We start from the raw sequence: 14,339 nt of genomic DNA, 5'->3' as shown, positions 1-14,339 counted from the left end.
ACAACATTTGACATTTTGTGAAACCAAGAAACAATATGAAAGACACGTTTACCAAACCCAATTAAAACACAACATTATGAATACAGGGAAGCACCCAAAAGTGGTAGGACTGATTTTCTCTGGCGCGAACGGAGCGGTGGAGGGGGGTCAGCCTGGCAGGGTAAGGTGGAGGGGGCTCTTAGCAACAGACCGAAACCCAACCTCAGTCGCCTGCGGGCTGTCGTTGAGTAAGGACACCGTTTTTACTGAAGCAAGTTTTTTGTCCGCGTCGAAAAACAAAATGAATCTGAATTTAGAGCAACGTTATTCCGTGAAGTTTTGTGCGAAAGTCGGGAAGACGGCAACGGAGACCCTCGATATGATCAAGCAGGCTTATGGGGACACTGCCTTAAGCCGTTCCACAGTATTTGAGTGGCACAAGTAGTTTAAAGAGGGTAGGGAGCTCGTTGAAGACGACCATCGCTCCGGACGGCCGTCCACGGGAAGAACCGACACCAATGAGGACAGAGTGAGGACACTGCTGAACGCAGACCGACGCTTAACCAGTGAAGAAATTGCAGACCAGTTGGGTCTGTCTGCATCCAACGTCCAACGCATTATTTCACAGGATTTGGCCATGCGCAAGGTGTGCGCCAAGATGGTGCCTGTGTAACCTGCGGACCATATGAGTACACCACACATAAATATACAATAAAACAACTCAAATATACAAATTGTTATTACCTTAAATCATTAAGAGGGAACACTGACAAATGCTGGACAAATCCGACTGCATCCAACGCACCCCAAAATAAACTCCTCACCAATTTCCGCACAGTAAAATAGCAACCAAATCTCTCCACTTCTCCCACACCCAAAGAAACCGGTCCCCAGCTACCTCCATCCACTTGAACACACTCACTTGACCACGGGCACTTCGGTAATGCTGTCTTCCCCGCTGCCAAACTCTCACTTCTATTCAAGCTGAGGTCGTCTAACCAGCGTAAAATGACACCTATCTCTTTTTTATCGTCACCCCACTGTTCGCTTGTTTGAACCGTAGTCTCCTTAATTCTCAAACTTTCAGTCTGTCAGTCAGTCTCAAAAAATATTTCCAGAATTGCGAAATTTATTTTAAACAAATAATAAAACTCGAGGTTTGTCTAATGCTGCTTCGAATATTGGTACGTGTGAATATTTCACTAATTAATAGTTTATTTTGGTGTGAAAAGGTAAAATTGACTCCAATTGTGAATTCTCGTTTGGAAGGAGACAGGCGTCATTAGTGGGGAAATGTGGAAGAGGAGGGAACGCTGGTTTTCAATTTTAGTTTTAGTTTTATTTAGTGCCCTGCGGGCCACCACCAGGGTTTTCGGCAGGGGGCGAACAGACCCCAGACTTATGATGACACGAATACTTCCCCCTATTGAGGTCAGACGCTTATTTGATCCCCCTTACCGTTCGGGAAAAAAGGGGCACCATAAATCTATTTGCCCTGCACATCATCTGTATAATTTTGATAACATGATCTCTCCAACCGTAGTAAGATGGGGCTAATTACACATTTTCAACTTCATCGCTGAAGAGACCTTTTTCCAATTTATGCCAGAGATTTAATCTATAATTTAACCTTCGCACCGTGAATTATTCAAGCCTAGCTGATCTAATATTCTGGATGCGCTACTAAGTTTATCATAACAACGTTTGACAAATCTAGCTCCTCTACGCTGCACGCGATCCAGCCCGGCGATCAATCCAACTTGACGGGGATTTTAGGATCGCATCCTAAGGGTAGTGTGACCATTTCTCCGTGCAACACTCCGTTCTCCTTTGACCCAATTTCCGCTGAACCGTCGAGACTTCCGCCAACTTGGCGCTTCGTGCAAGCGGACGAGCAAGAGGTTTCGCCCGCACGGGTCACACTCCATCGAACACGTAATTCCATTCGACTCTGGACTTTAATCTCCGGTTCCTGTATTTCCATCGACGCTCATTTTCATGACCTTAACACTGAGAAATTCGCGAGCACCTAAAAATAAAGAGGCCCCGACTCGTTCCATAATTTGATCTCATCTGTATATTACCCCGTTACATGAAGCCGTCCAGGGGGTGTTTGGCAGGTGGTGTTTGATGAAAACACTTCGAAAACTGAATGACTTAACGAGACTTAATGCTTCACAGTTAAGGTCATCGACCGTAGTTTTTTCGCTGTTTACTTTTTTATTGTGATCAAGAATTGTACGCGGAAATAAAAGAGTCCTTGGACGTATTGTTGCTTTGGTCTATCTCCCTTATCTTATCCGATTGGTCGATTTCTTCGGTGTAATCGCTTATTCGAGTGCCCCGCGTGCCTCTCTTGCCTTATCTTGCCTTATCCCTTCGTTCTTGGAGGGTGTCCCTTCTTAGTTTCTCTATAAACTGCGTTTTTCTGGCTTTACGCGGTACTTGGGTACGATTCTGTTAAGATTGTGTAAAGAATGAGTACCTGAATCTGTCCGTGAAGGTGTCTTGTGTCTATCTTATTTTATCCCGGTGGTCGAATCCACCAATATGATTTGCGGCATACTAATTCCCTCATGGCTTCCCTAGAAAAATCGATTGTTATATGAATACCTTTCTTAAGTCTTGCCGGTTCTCTTCGTGAATCATAGGACGCCTCATTTAAATCACTCTGTTCCTAAACTCTTGTAAACCTGCACGATATGTTCAAACTGGTACATTTCTGAGCCACCCAGCATTTTCCATTCGGACCTATGTCGTTTGTGGCGTCTAAACCAAGTGTTGGTGATCATTAACCCCTATCTCCTGCATAACTCAATTGCTTCCTTCCCGTGGTCATTGAAGGTTCCTAAACCGTATTTCCCTACCTCACTACCATCTATTTATTCGCTTATCGTCGCATTCCAATTCCCCATTACCATCAAATGTTTCCCTGCAGGAACACCCGATAATTGTCCCCTAACTTATCGTTAAAAATACTAAATTAAAAAATAATAAAATACTAAACTAAAAAATAATAAAAATACTAAACCCTGTCTTTCACAAACTTATAATAAAAATCTTCCTGAAGGAAGGCCATCGCTATGTTCTTACGGTGAAGCGGAGTTCCAAGACACTAAGCCTTAAATATATTTCTTCCAGCTGTCAGTGACGCTACAATTATATTTCACTGCTCGCTATAGGACAGCAGTAGTGAAGGATAGCAGTAGACTTCATTCATGGGTGTTTAATTACGAATAAGTGAACGGAGGTGTATGAAATGGAGGTGCATCCCCCTTAACGTTTCAACTGCAGCGGACATTCGCCACGCGCGGATCCGGAACCACAAACGGCGGTTTTGCGACCCATGGTCACAATCACGACGCCCGTCCGCCTCCAGGCCGCAGGAATGGTGCTCGAGACGGTGACATAACGAGCACCACTGCCCCTTCTCCCGTTTCAATTCAGTGCGAGCCTTAGATCATCCACCCCAGAAGGCTACTCTTGAGGTTTAGCCACGGGCGAAGAGAACACCGGCAGTCGGTAATACCATACACCTATTATTTGATACTTGCCTGCGGTCACCGGCAAAACCCAAAGGGCAATCCTCAGCAGGATAAAGCAGGCGATCATACGAGATTATAGTGTAAGAAAGAGTCATTTTGTTCAACTTCTCTTGATTAATTTCAATTATACGATGGTGAAATTTAACCCATACCTTCCCATATCGCCGCTTTAATCTTTCTCAAGAGAGGGTCCAATCAAACCCTTTTCCTTTGAGAATTCTACGAACGTATACTAAATAATAATATTCGTTTGAACTCTGCAGTGGTTCCAAGAGGGCCTATAGCCACTACAATGTGGTTTTCAATTCCACAAGGTCTATCGCGGGAATTTCCTTCTAATTTCTTTGCCAGTTGAAAACTTATTATCCCTTCAATTTCCTTTAACAACTTCTCCTGACTTACTCGCGTGGCTGCTATTACCATTCCTTTATTACATCCTGAAAATGAATTGTCCTTCTCGGAAAAGTCTACAATTTTCCCTGTCACTATAATGCCTCCATATCGTGTTCCTTATGCGTTCCGTTGATCCTATTGATTTCTCGACTAATTTGCTTAAATTCTTCTCCCAACTTCTCTTGTTCATCTATTTCTTCTTGCCTTCCTCATGATCTCTTCTGTAACCTATAGTTTCCGGAGTGTCATCTTGCACGCTGTCCTTACTGTTTCCTCAGCAGCTACTCTATTTTCCATTCTCCGGTCTTTCCATGGATTTTTACGTGCACCTAGTTTTCCTAGCGTTCCTTCAATTTTTTTCTATTAAAGTTTCAACATACGAGATTTGTATAAAAAGTATCGGCAACAATTTTTTCCTGACGTGTGCGAAAAGTGCTGAATTTAGATAGTCGGTTGTTGATACTGTGCGCATGATCCAAGATATCGTATTGGCATTGATAAGATGACAATGCACAAACCATTATCACTGAAAATCTGGAGATGCAAAAGAACTGCGCTAAACTCGTCCCGAAGCTCTTTTGACGGACAACTACATCTACATAATACCCCGCAAGCCGCCGCAAGGGCGTGCGGCGGGGGGTGTTAGGTCACCACCTGTAAAAAGGAACAAAACCACATGCAAAATCAACTCACATCCATGCAAACCAATACCCACAGTGGCTTAAACATTCATGTAAAAATCCTCTCATCCTACACGCATGCAAATACATATACTATCATTGAAAAAATAATTGCACCTTAGGATGCAGTAAGAAATTTATCCAATGACGTACAAGCTAGAATTTGACACGTAGGAAGGCGAAATTCCACTACCACATGGACATGCAACATACAATGATCTCCTCCTCCAAGGATACAGGTAGGGAACGTGACCCTACGCTGCAGGTAGCGGGAGGGTCCCCCTCTCAGAGAGAGACGAGGGTTTGAAGGGGAAAATTAAAACACACAAAGCAGAGCAAGACTAAGAGCAGAATCGAGTGCTAACTTACGAATACCTTCTTCAAAGTCATCGCTACGATTCCCCAACCTCCTTACTGTCCTGCTTGGCACAAGCAGACTATTACTCCTGTGCCCAAAAGCACAGTAAGGACTTGCGAAGGATCTGATCTAAACTCGTCTTCCCGAAGGTCTTTGCACGGACGACCAGCAGAGTTGAGTGTCTGCAGGCAAAGACCTTCTGCAGTGGCATCGCGACGATCCCCCAACCCCATTAGAGTCCCGATTTGTTACCAGTAGATTATTTCCTATTCCATAAATTGAAATCCTCCCTCCCTCAAAGGACACCACCATGGGACCCTAAGTGCCGTCAAAGAAGCTTGCACGCGTACCCTTAAGGACCTTCTGGAATTCGCCAACCTGGGAGCTATCGAATAGTCGGAAAAGTCGGTGGCAAAAGTGGTACATGGCTTTCTAAATCAACTTTATGTCGATACAGTTAATGAAGGCTCAGTTGAAAGAAAACGCTAAGTCGCATGTGGACGGTTTAGAGGATCGTGGAAATAGCTTTATCATTTCATTTCACTTGCACACTTCGGATAATTCTGGGCAGCGATTAGAGTTTACGGCTGGTGACCGGGGGTTCAAATTCGGGTGGCGTCAATAGAGACGCTCAGCTAGATATGTCCGACCCTATAGTGAACCCTCTAATAATCTCCTATTTTGACTGAAATGTTCCGGATAAATCCTGTGTCATCTTTGGTGAGATATAACAGACCCATACGCCATTAGCGGACCAATGAAACGAAGGAAACTTCGACGACAGAAACAAGTTACCTTTCAATAGACACTCAAAAACTTTAGTCATTTGTGGAAATAACCCCATTAACTTTCTTCTTTTGCTAACATCGATGAACGGATAGGTACATAAAATCTTCATAATCCCGAAAAAAACTGGAATTAAAGGTTCAGCAGAGGAATAAGAGTATTAATTTTATCTATATTCAACATGTTGATAGAAAGTGGAAGAATGAGATACTAAATCAAATTTGCACGTCAGTGCTTTGTCACCAAATATTGCTACATTAAATGAAAGTAAAAAAAGCAACCAAAATATCTTTAATTGCAAAAAAATATAATATTTGGAGATAAAACATTGAAATTAACGAAGATTAAAATAAAACTGAAATGCTTTATACGTTTATGACAGTTTTCATTCCACTAACTTCTTTCAACTGCTTGAATTATAAGAATTAGAAATTTTGAAAAAAATGAGTATATTTTTGTTGAAATCTGGTCAAGTTTAGATAAAATTTAAATTTTTAATGCGCAATTTTCAAGGAATAATATGGATACATTTATTTGATGAACCATTCATTTTCGAGTGCCAATGCGAAGATTCACCTTCCGAATCCAAATAAGTCATTTTTGAGATTTCGGTCAATTTTTTTTTGTTTCAAGTTTCGGTGGGCCATGCAGAGAATTTTAAGGCTCTAAACCTAATTTGAAACAATATTTGATTAGAATTGCGGCGCTAAGAGTCGGAAAAAACTTTAATAAATCCATGCAGTCACTGCAACAATTTCAGAGTGTAAAAATCATTTGCCTTGACTGGGATTCGAACCCAGATCCCTCAATATCCGGTCGAGTGCTTTAGCCACTTAAGCTACCGAGGCGTCCTCTTAAACTCTGAAATTTTAGGGCTTTTAAAGGAACTAGATGTTGTGACGAAATGGCGTACATACAATGTTACAGACATTCGTATTCGTGCGCGACGCGCCACAGTCCATGAGGTTAAAGCCAACTTTTAAACACTTGTGGTGTTTATACTTTGACAAATTCCAAAGAAACTGCGAGAGATGCCGCAACAGAGTTTAAGAGGACGCCTCGGTAGCTTAAGTGGCTAAAGCACTCGACCGGATATTGAGGGATCTAGGTTCGAATCCCTGTCAAGGCGAATGATTTTTACACTCTGAAATTGTTGCATTGAAATGCACATTAGCGGATGATTTTCGTTAAAAGTTACTGTTGCGGCATCTCCCGCAGTTTCTTTGGAATTTGCCATGCAGTCACTTTTATCAAAGAAAGACTATAACATTTTATATACATATTTTAATAACTGTAACATTGACAAATAGAGATTGCAGATTGACCAAGAGCGCACTTTACGGTCACCAGCATAAGTACGAGTTCTTATGTGTGAAGAGGTTGATGTATGCACAGCGCCGTGATAACCATCACATAGCCCGTAGAGAATCACAACCCTCGTTCACGATGTCCCCTAAAAAAAGCGATTCACTGTTCACTCTGTTTGGATTTACCTCAGAACTCACTACAGCTTTTAAAAAATCTTCTGTGGCGGGAACATTACCTTTCTTATTTCCTTTTTATGACCAATGAGAAGGCCAGAATTCAACTGACGATGCCCTATCGTGTTGCTCAGTTATATTAAAGGTTTTTTTTTCCTTGGAGGCTCTGCAAGGTGAAACGAATTACTTCGAGTATTCTCGAAGTCATCTCCTCTTGCAATTTATTCTTCATTACGTCATTTCTTTAGATATTTATTTTCCATTGGCTGGTAACGAGGGAATTAACATCACGAATAAAGAACCTGCGGTGAGATTAGGGTTTCTTTTGCAAAGTCATTGATTGTAAGATTGACAAAATAGATCGCTAAAAACACGGATTTGAACGACTTTTTATAAACGTTTCTTACCAGATAGAGTGAATGATGAACCAATTGTGATAATTCAAACTTTCAATCGTTTAAATGTTTTAGACCCACGCTAGATGTTTAAGACCAAAATATAATTCCGTCTCGAGAAAATTCATGTCCGCCACTATAAAAATATTTCTCAAATATCCCGTTCATTTGAAATGTTTTGTTGAGGAGGTGGCGTCATTGTCACGCGTTAAAAAAGAACCCGAAACTGTCACCTCCGATGTAGTGATATTTTGGCCAAATTATCGCATTGTCCAATTTTGCAAATTAAATTGTGAAATAAAAATATATCATACTGTTCAGTTAAGATAGGTCATCGTGCTGACATAAAAAATCCGTCAAAAACATACGAACAACTACGACCACATTTCTGGTCGTGATTTAATCCCCACTTCCAATAGTTTCACAGGGAATGGATTCTCTGGCGTTTTCGCGGTCAGTTTTTAGTACTAGTTTTATCCATCCCCTTGCGTACCGCCATTAGGGTGAGTGGCAGTGGGTGATTATACACCGGACTACCCTTGATCCGAAACACCTTTCTCTCCTAGCGCGGTCGGACAAACGTTATTTTATTCTCATCCCTTATCCCCCTTGGAAAAATGGCATCTTAAATCTATCTGTTCTACACTTAATCCCTCGAATTTTATTGAACATGATCTCTCCTACCGTATTACGAAGGGAGTAATAAAACATTTTCAACATCATTGCTAAAGAGGCCTTCCAACATATGTAAGAGCTTTAATCTGTAATTTAACCTTCGATCCGTTAGTGATTCCCGGCCTGGCTACTTTAATATTTTGGATACACTAGTAAGTTTATCATAAAAACGTTTTACAAATATAGCTTCACTATACTGTACGCCAATCAATTCAGCAAACAAACCAACTTAAGTTTTACGTATATTCAGCCGAATGCGCCGGCGAAACCGTTGACCCCAAACACATAATGAGTGCGAATTCGATCCCGACCAGAAATTGTGCTCATCAAACACCACTCCGCTGAAGTCTTCACAGAAACCTAACAACTGAAATAATTCATAAAATGGGCAAAGTGTTCAGGAATCCTCAAGACGTGTATTTCCGTTGAATGGCCAAATTCGAAATGGTTTCATGAAAGAAATTCCTTTCCCCTATCCTACGAATGAATCACCATGCCTGTGGTTGTCTCCGAGGTCACACGCGGCAAGTGCAATAATTTGTCTCAAATAGTCCTCAAAGTCGAAGGAAATGTGTTTTTCACGAGGTCCTCCTCTCTGTCTCTCTCGCTATCGCTGGCGCCGCCCTTCGCTTCCACTCCGGCCACCGAAATGATCGTCGACTACTCTCGACGCACTCCGGGGTCCATTCGCGTGGATGTTGGAAGTGAGGGGGATGAGGGTGGAAGGGGGCGTGGCAAACCAGATTGTCCAATAGCGAAGAGGAAGGGGGGGCGTAGGAATATCCCACCCCCTCCGCCCGCACAAAATACCCCTCCCCGCTCTCAAGAGAGACAAACACCGACACAGGCGGGCGACTCACTCCCACCTTGAAACCACCCCCTCCTATCCCCCCTCCTTCCCCTCGGGGGGAAACTTTGCCTACTGCACCGCGCGCGACACTTGAGGCGTATAAATAGCATCGCAGAACGGCTCTTGGCCCCAGAAACCAAACCGCGAGCCATCTCCGGCACTCGAATCTCCGTCTTGCCTCCAAACCCAGCATCTCATACGGCACCCGGGGCGACAGAGCGTGCGGAGACGTGGATGCCCCAACAGCGTCGCCGCACCCCTACAGAAGAGAGCGCGGGAGGGAGGAGGGTGGAGATTGGGTGAGAGGGCACGATGGACGCCGCCCGCCACTGTTTCCTCCTCGCGGTGGCCGCCGCGACGATCGCCTCCGCCCGGGAGGACGGAGCCTCCGTGCTGGTGCTCTCGACGCCCATGGGCGTCCTCCGGGGGACCCGAGGTCGCTCCTACAACGGCCGGCCGATGCTCTCCTTCCGCGGCATCCCGTACGCCAAACCGCCGATCGGCGACCTCCGTTTCGCGGTGAGTGACGGCACTCTCACTCCCTCACCCTTCAAGGGGGCGGGAGGGAGTGTCCACCCCTCCTCTGCCCCCACTGTGCACTACACGCAATAACACTCGCATCATCATTCGATTCGAAATGATATTTACTCTCAATATTTCAATCTGACATTTTTCATTAATTTCTGAGGATGAAAATACTGAATTTTAACGTTATTTTTTGGGCAAATATTGCAACCATTTTTATGATGTCGAAGTAGGCAAGGGAGTAAAATTTTTCTTTATGTTTCAGACACTATTGACAAAATCTTTGTTTTAGATACTTTTCTTTTTGTTTCCTTTTAAAAAAATCGAGTATCATGAGATGTTCTCCATAAACAGTAATCATCAGGAAATGACCGTGGTGAATATGCCATAAAAATAAATTTGGGTGTCGATTTACAAAGAATAAAATAGTTTGATTTTTTATTTCTCTCGAAAAGTATTTCGTTTGGAAACACACGCGGCTATGACCGAGAGAGAGAGAAGCTGGCATGGGAAACTGGCGAATAATTTTGCTAAAGCAATTGGAGGACTTTCTGTGGAGAATCATTGAAATTTTCTCATTAAAACATCAAAATAATAACAATAATAATAATAATAAACAATTTTTATTGATCTGGGAGCAAATTCCCTTGGAGCAGAATACATGTTACATGAGGTTTTGAAACCTATGGAGTGAAACAGGTTTACATAATGCATAGAATAAGGTAATTAAACCAGTCACAAAACACAATTTAACATCATTTGAACGAAACATATGGTGCAATACATACCTACAAATACAAAGAACAATAGTTAAATATTTAGCCTGATAGAACAGTAATAGGTCATTTTGGTAGTGTGGTAGACAGATATTCAAACATTTTCCTGTTGAATTGGAATGTGTTCCTGGATAATTTGACTATATTAGGCAAACAGTTCCATAGTTTATAGGATGAAATACTGAATGACTTATCATGTATAGCCGTGCGGTATTTGGGGAGATGGAATTTTTTTGTAATGCGGGTTGATCTCTTTGTCGTAAGTGAATTGAATATAAAATTTTCATATAAAAAGAAAAGGGTTTTAGAATTCAGAACTTTAAATAATTGTGAGGCCTTTTGAAGCATTCTCCTCTGCTCGAGTTTTAGCCGATTCAACATTTTATAGTAAGGAGTTACACGTTAATTAAAACGCATATTAAATATGAATCGTGGACAAGAATTTCAGAGCCTTTGTAATTTTGCACTTAGCTCCTTGTTCACATTAGCGTAGACAACTGAGCAATATCGAGATGTGGTAATACTAACGTTTGAACAAGCTTCTAGCGTAATGTTATAGGGATTACGTGTCTGAAATGCTTCATTGTGTAAAGAGTTTTGTGAACTTTATTAGAAATGGCATTTACTTGCTCGCGCCAGGTTAAGGTCCTGCTTAGATAAACTCCTAGGCTTTTCACTGTATTTGAGTAGTCAATTTGAATATTTATAACACTTATTTTAGGGAGATCACTTGCGAGCAGCATATGTACATTGGCGGTGCTTCCAAATATTATCGCCTTGGTCTTTTTGGGATTTAGATTTAGCCGATTTTCAGTCAGCCATTCACAGAATAGTTGGATATCCTTGTTGACCAAGTCAATGGCATGGTTAAATTCAGAGGGGTAGGACTCAAGATATATCTGTAGATCGTCAGCATGAAGGTGATGTTTACAATGCGTTATTATGGTAGCTAGTTCTTTTATAAAAATAGTAAATAATAAAGGTCCGAGAATTGACCCCTGTGGAACTCCACATAGGACAGGTTGGAAAACAGATACATTCCCATCTTCATCTTTAACAGCTTGCTGATGATTAGACAGATAGGAGCGAAACCAGCGAAGGACAGAGTAAGAGAACTTGAGTTTGCTCATACGTTCCAGTAGCATGCCGTGGTCTACTGAATCAAAAGCCTTGCTCAAATCGGATTGGACTAAAACTGTTACTCTGCGTTTATCATCAGTTACCTTTATCAAAGCCGACTGAGTGCTATAGAGCTTACGAAAGCCCGACTGATACTCATCGAAGAAATTGTGCCGCGTAAGATGCTCCAATGTAACCGTATGAACGATTCACTCGAGAGGTTTGGAAATACAACAAAGAAGTGCAATAGGTCGGAAGTCAGACATTTCTTTCGGAGTTGTTATTTTCATTATCGGTCGAACTAGGCAGATTTCCACAAGGTAGGAAATATAGAGTAATTGAGTGAACAGTTATAGATGTCTAGTATCATAGGCATTACTACTGGGAGAATAACATTTAGCATTCTTGCACTGATTCCTTCGACGCCCGTTGAATTTGATTTTAAACTTTTCCCTTGTGTTATCAGCATTTCGGGTGTATATTGGGGAAAATAAAGCCTTCCATCGTCAAAGTCGGAGAATAATCCATGTTCTAATGACGTGAGATTATTTTGGGTTTGAGTAGAATGGTTACCATCCTCGACATAATGTTCATCCTTGAAAGCAGACGTGAGAAAGTAGCTATTTAAATCATCCAAGGGGAAGTTCATTTTGAATGGGGGACGTCTAGACTTTCCAAGTCCGAGGCGCCTCAGCTCCTGCCAAGTGGACTTTTATGTCCCATTTACCGTAAAAGTACGAAACATAGTATTTTTGTTTAGTGGTACGGATTCGGTGCTGCACTTGATTGCGATCTACTTTGTATTGTTCGTGAAGGTTCGGGAGTTGAGTTCTTCTGAAATTACGGCGAAGACGATCCCTAACCGCCATTAAGTTCCTAATTTCGGAGGTTAACCATGGAGCTGGATGACGTTTTGGCTGAATAACTTTTTTTTGCGCATGTGTATCAAAGAGTTGCATGAGTATTGTATTGAAGATATTCATTTTTTTATCCACCAGATGGGTTTTGAAAAGTTCACTTAGATTAGTTTCAAGTGAGACTGCAGCAAATTTGGACAAATCAAAATTCTTGAAATCACGAAAACACATAATTAGGTTTAGAAGTTTGCAATTTAAATCTATATTTAATGAAAACTAGGTCGTGTTCAGACAAAAAAGAGACAGGGAGCTGTCCATACTCTTCAACCTTGGACATGTCGTCGACAATAAAGAGGTCTAGGAGGGTACTGCTATTCACAAGATTATGGGTGGGCTGGTAGGGAATGAGGAATAGGTTACAACTAAATAGTAGGTCACTGAGATAGGTGCTATTGTGCGTTTTCTTCATGATGTCAATGTTAAAGTCACCACACAGAATCACGCCTTTGTAGCTAGGACGAAGACGGATCAGATAAGGCTCAAAGTCTTCAGACATATTGCCTGTTTTGGGGGGGGTCTGTACACGACACAAAACAATATTTTACCCTCCTTTCCAGCTATTTCAATGAATATATATTCTGGCCTGAAGGGGGAGCCATCAGACTTTAACAACAATTTAAATGATAACCCTGCAAGTACACACAAACACTACCACCAACTCTTCCTTGTCTGTCATTTCTCAGAATGTTGTAATTACTTAGTTGGATGGATTCCGAGGGGATGTTTTCGTTAAGCCAACTTTCAGAAACAGCAATGACATGATAATTTCGAGCAGAAAAGTAGTCCCGGAACTCATCAAGGTGTCTGAATAATGACTGTGCGTTTACATGGTACATTTTTAACATTTCTGTGGAGTTAAGCATTTATGTGAAATTACTGAGATCTTTGAAACAGGTAATCACACTTCGTTCCGCCCCGTCACTTATTCTCGTGTAAATCCTTCCTCCTCGTATCCAAAGATATTTGAATTTTCCTGCTCTTTTGAGTTCCCTGGCTTATGCGTAAAGTTTCCTATTGAACTGTGTGAGGGCCTCGTTTATGTATATCGCCTGATTGGGGACGTTATTAAACCCAATGTCGCGTGTACTAAGGTCGCATTTAACTCTCCGCCGGCTAAGGAACTCGCTAACCATTCCTTGCCTCAAAAATCGAAGCATAATGATGGGGAGCCGATCTGAGTCACTACGAGTGTTCACACGATAGACGCAATCGATGTCCGATGTATCCACTTGAACTCCTATTGCCAGGACTATCTGATGGATGATAGCACCAAGTATTTCACCTTCTTTGATTGGAACCCTCTGGATCTCAATTACGTTTCTCTTGGTTTCTTGCTCTAATTGGTGGGTGTATTGTTCTAGTTCTGACACCCGTTTCTGCAACTGGCACAAATCACCAATTGTTTTCTCGAGTTTTTCCCCAAGGCTTGCAATTGCACTGTTGACGTTGCTAATGGACTTATTCAATTCATTCATTGTCTCCTGACACCACAGAAGGGACTTTTTGATCTCACCTTGCTCGTCCAGGAGGCACTTGATTCGATTCAGGATTTTGTTCAGTGTAGCAGCTGCGGGTTCTTCACCAGCAAGGCTGCCATTGCTCTTAATAGGGGTGGTATCACTTCTGATGGAACGTTTCCTCTCAAGACACGAGATACAATGCCATAGCCGTTGCAGGTCCTCCAGAGTTCGTAGGTCTTCCTCCGTCATCGAAGAGCAAGCAAGATGGTACCGTTCACGGTAATCACCACAGGAAACATTGCCTTTGACGCGCTTTACAATGTGACCACAGTTTGATGGCATGTCGAGAGAGCGGAGAGATGTCCGTTCACTACCAAGGACATGAAAAAACATAAATTAA

General features: G+C 42.1%; 1 protein-coding gene across 1 annotated transcript in view; it reads left to right on the top strand.

Annotated features, from left to right (window-relative positions):
• The first annotated feature begins 9,553 nt into the window (after positions 1–9,553).
• Positions 9,554–14,339, top strand: part of LOC139693310 (juvenile hormone esterase-like) — a 42,895-nt gene continuing 38,109 nt past the window's right edge. The window contains exon 1 of the mRNA XM_071591422.1: positions 9,554–9,661. Within this exon, the coding sequence (XP_071447523.1) occupies positions 9,554–9,661 (108 nt within the window). The remainder of the gene's footprint in view (positions 9,662–14,339) is intronic.

The sequence above is a fragment of the Hetaerina americana genome, unplaced genomic scaffold, assembly GCF_022747635.1.
Source record: "Hetaerina americana unplaced genomic scaffold, ioHetAmer1.1.p SCAF_46, whole genome shotgun sequence".
Taxonomy (NCBI): Eukaryota; Metazoa; Arthropoda; class Insecta; order Odonata; family Calopterygidae; genus Hetaerina; species Hetaerina americana.
This window is presented reverse-complemented; position numbering and strand designations above follow the sequence as displayed.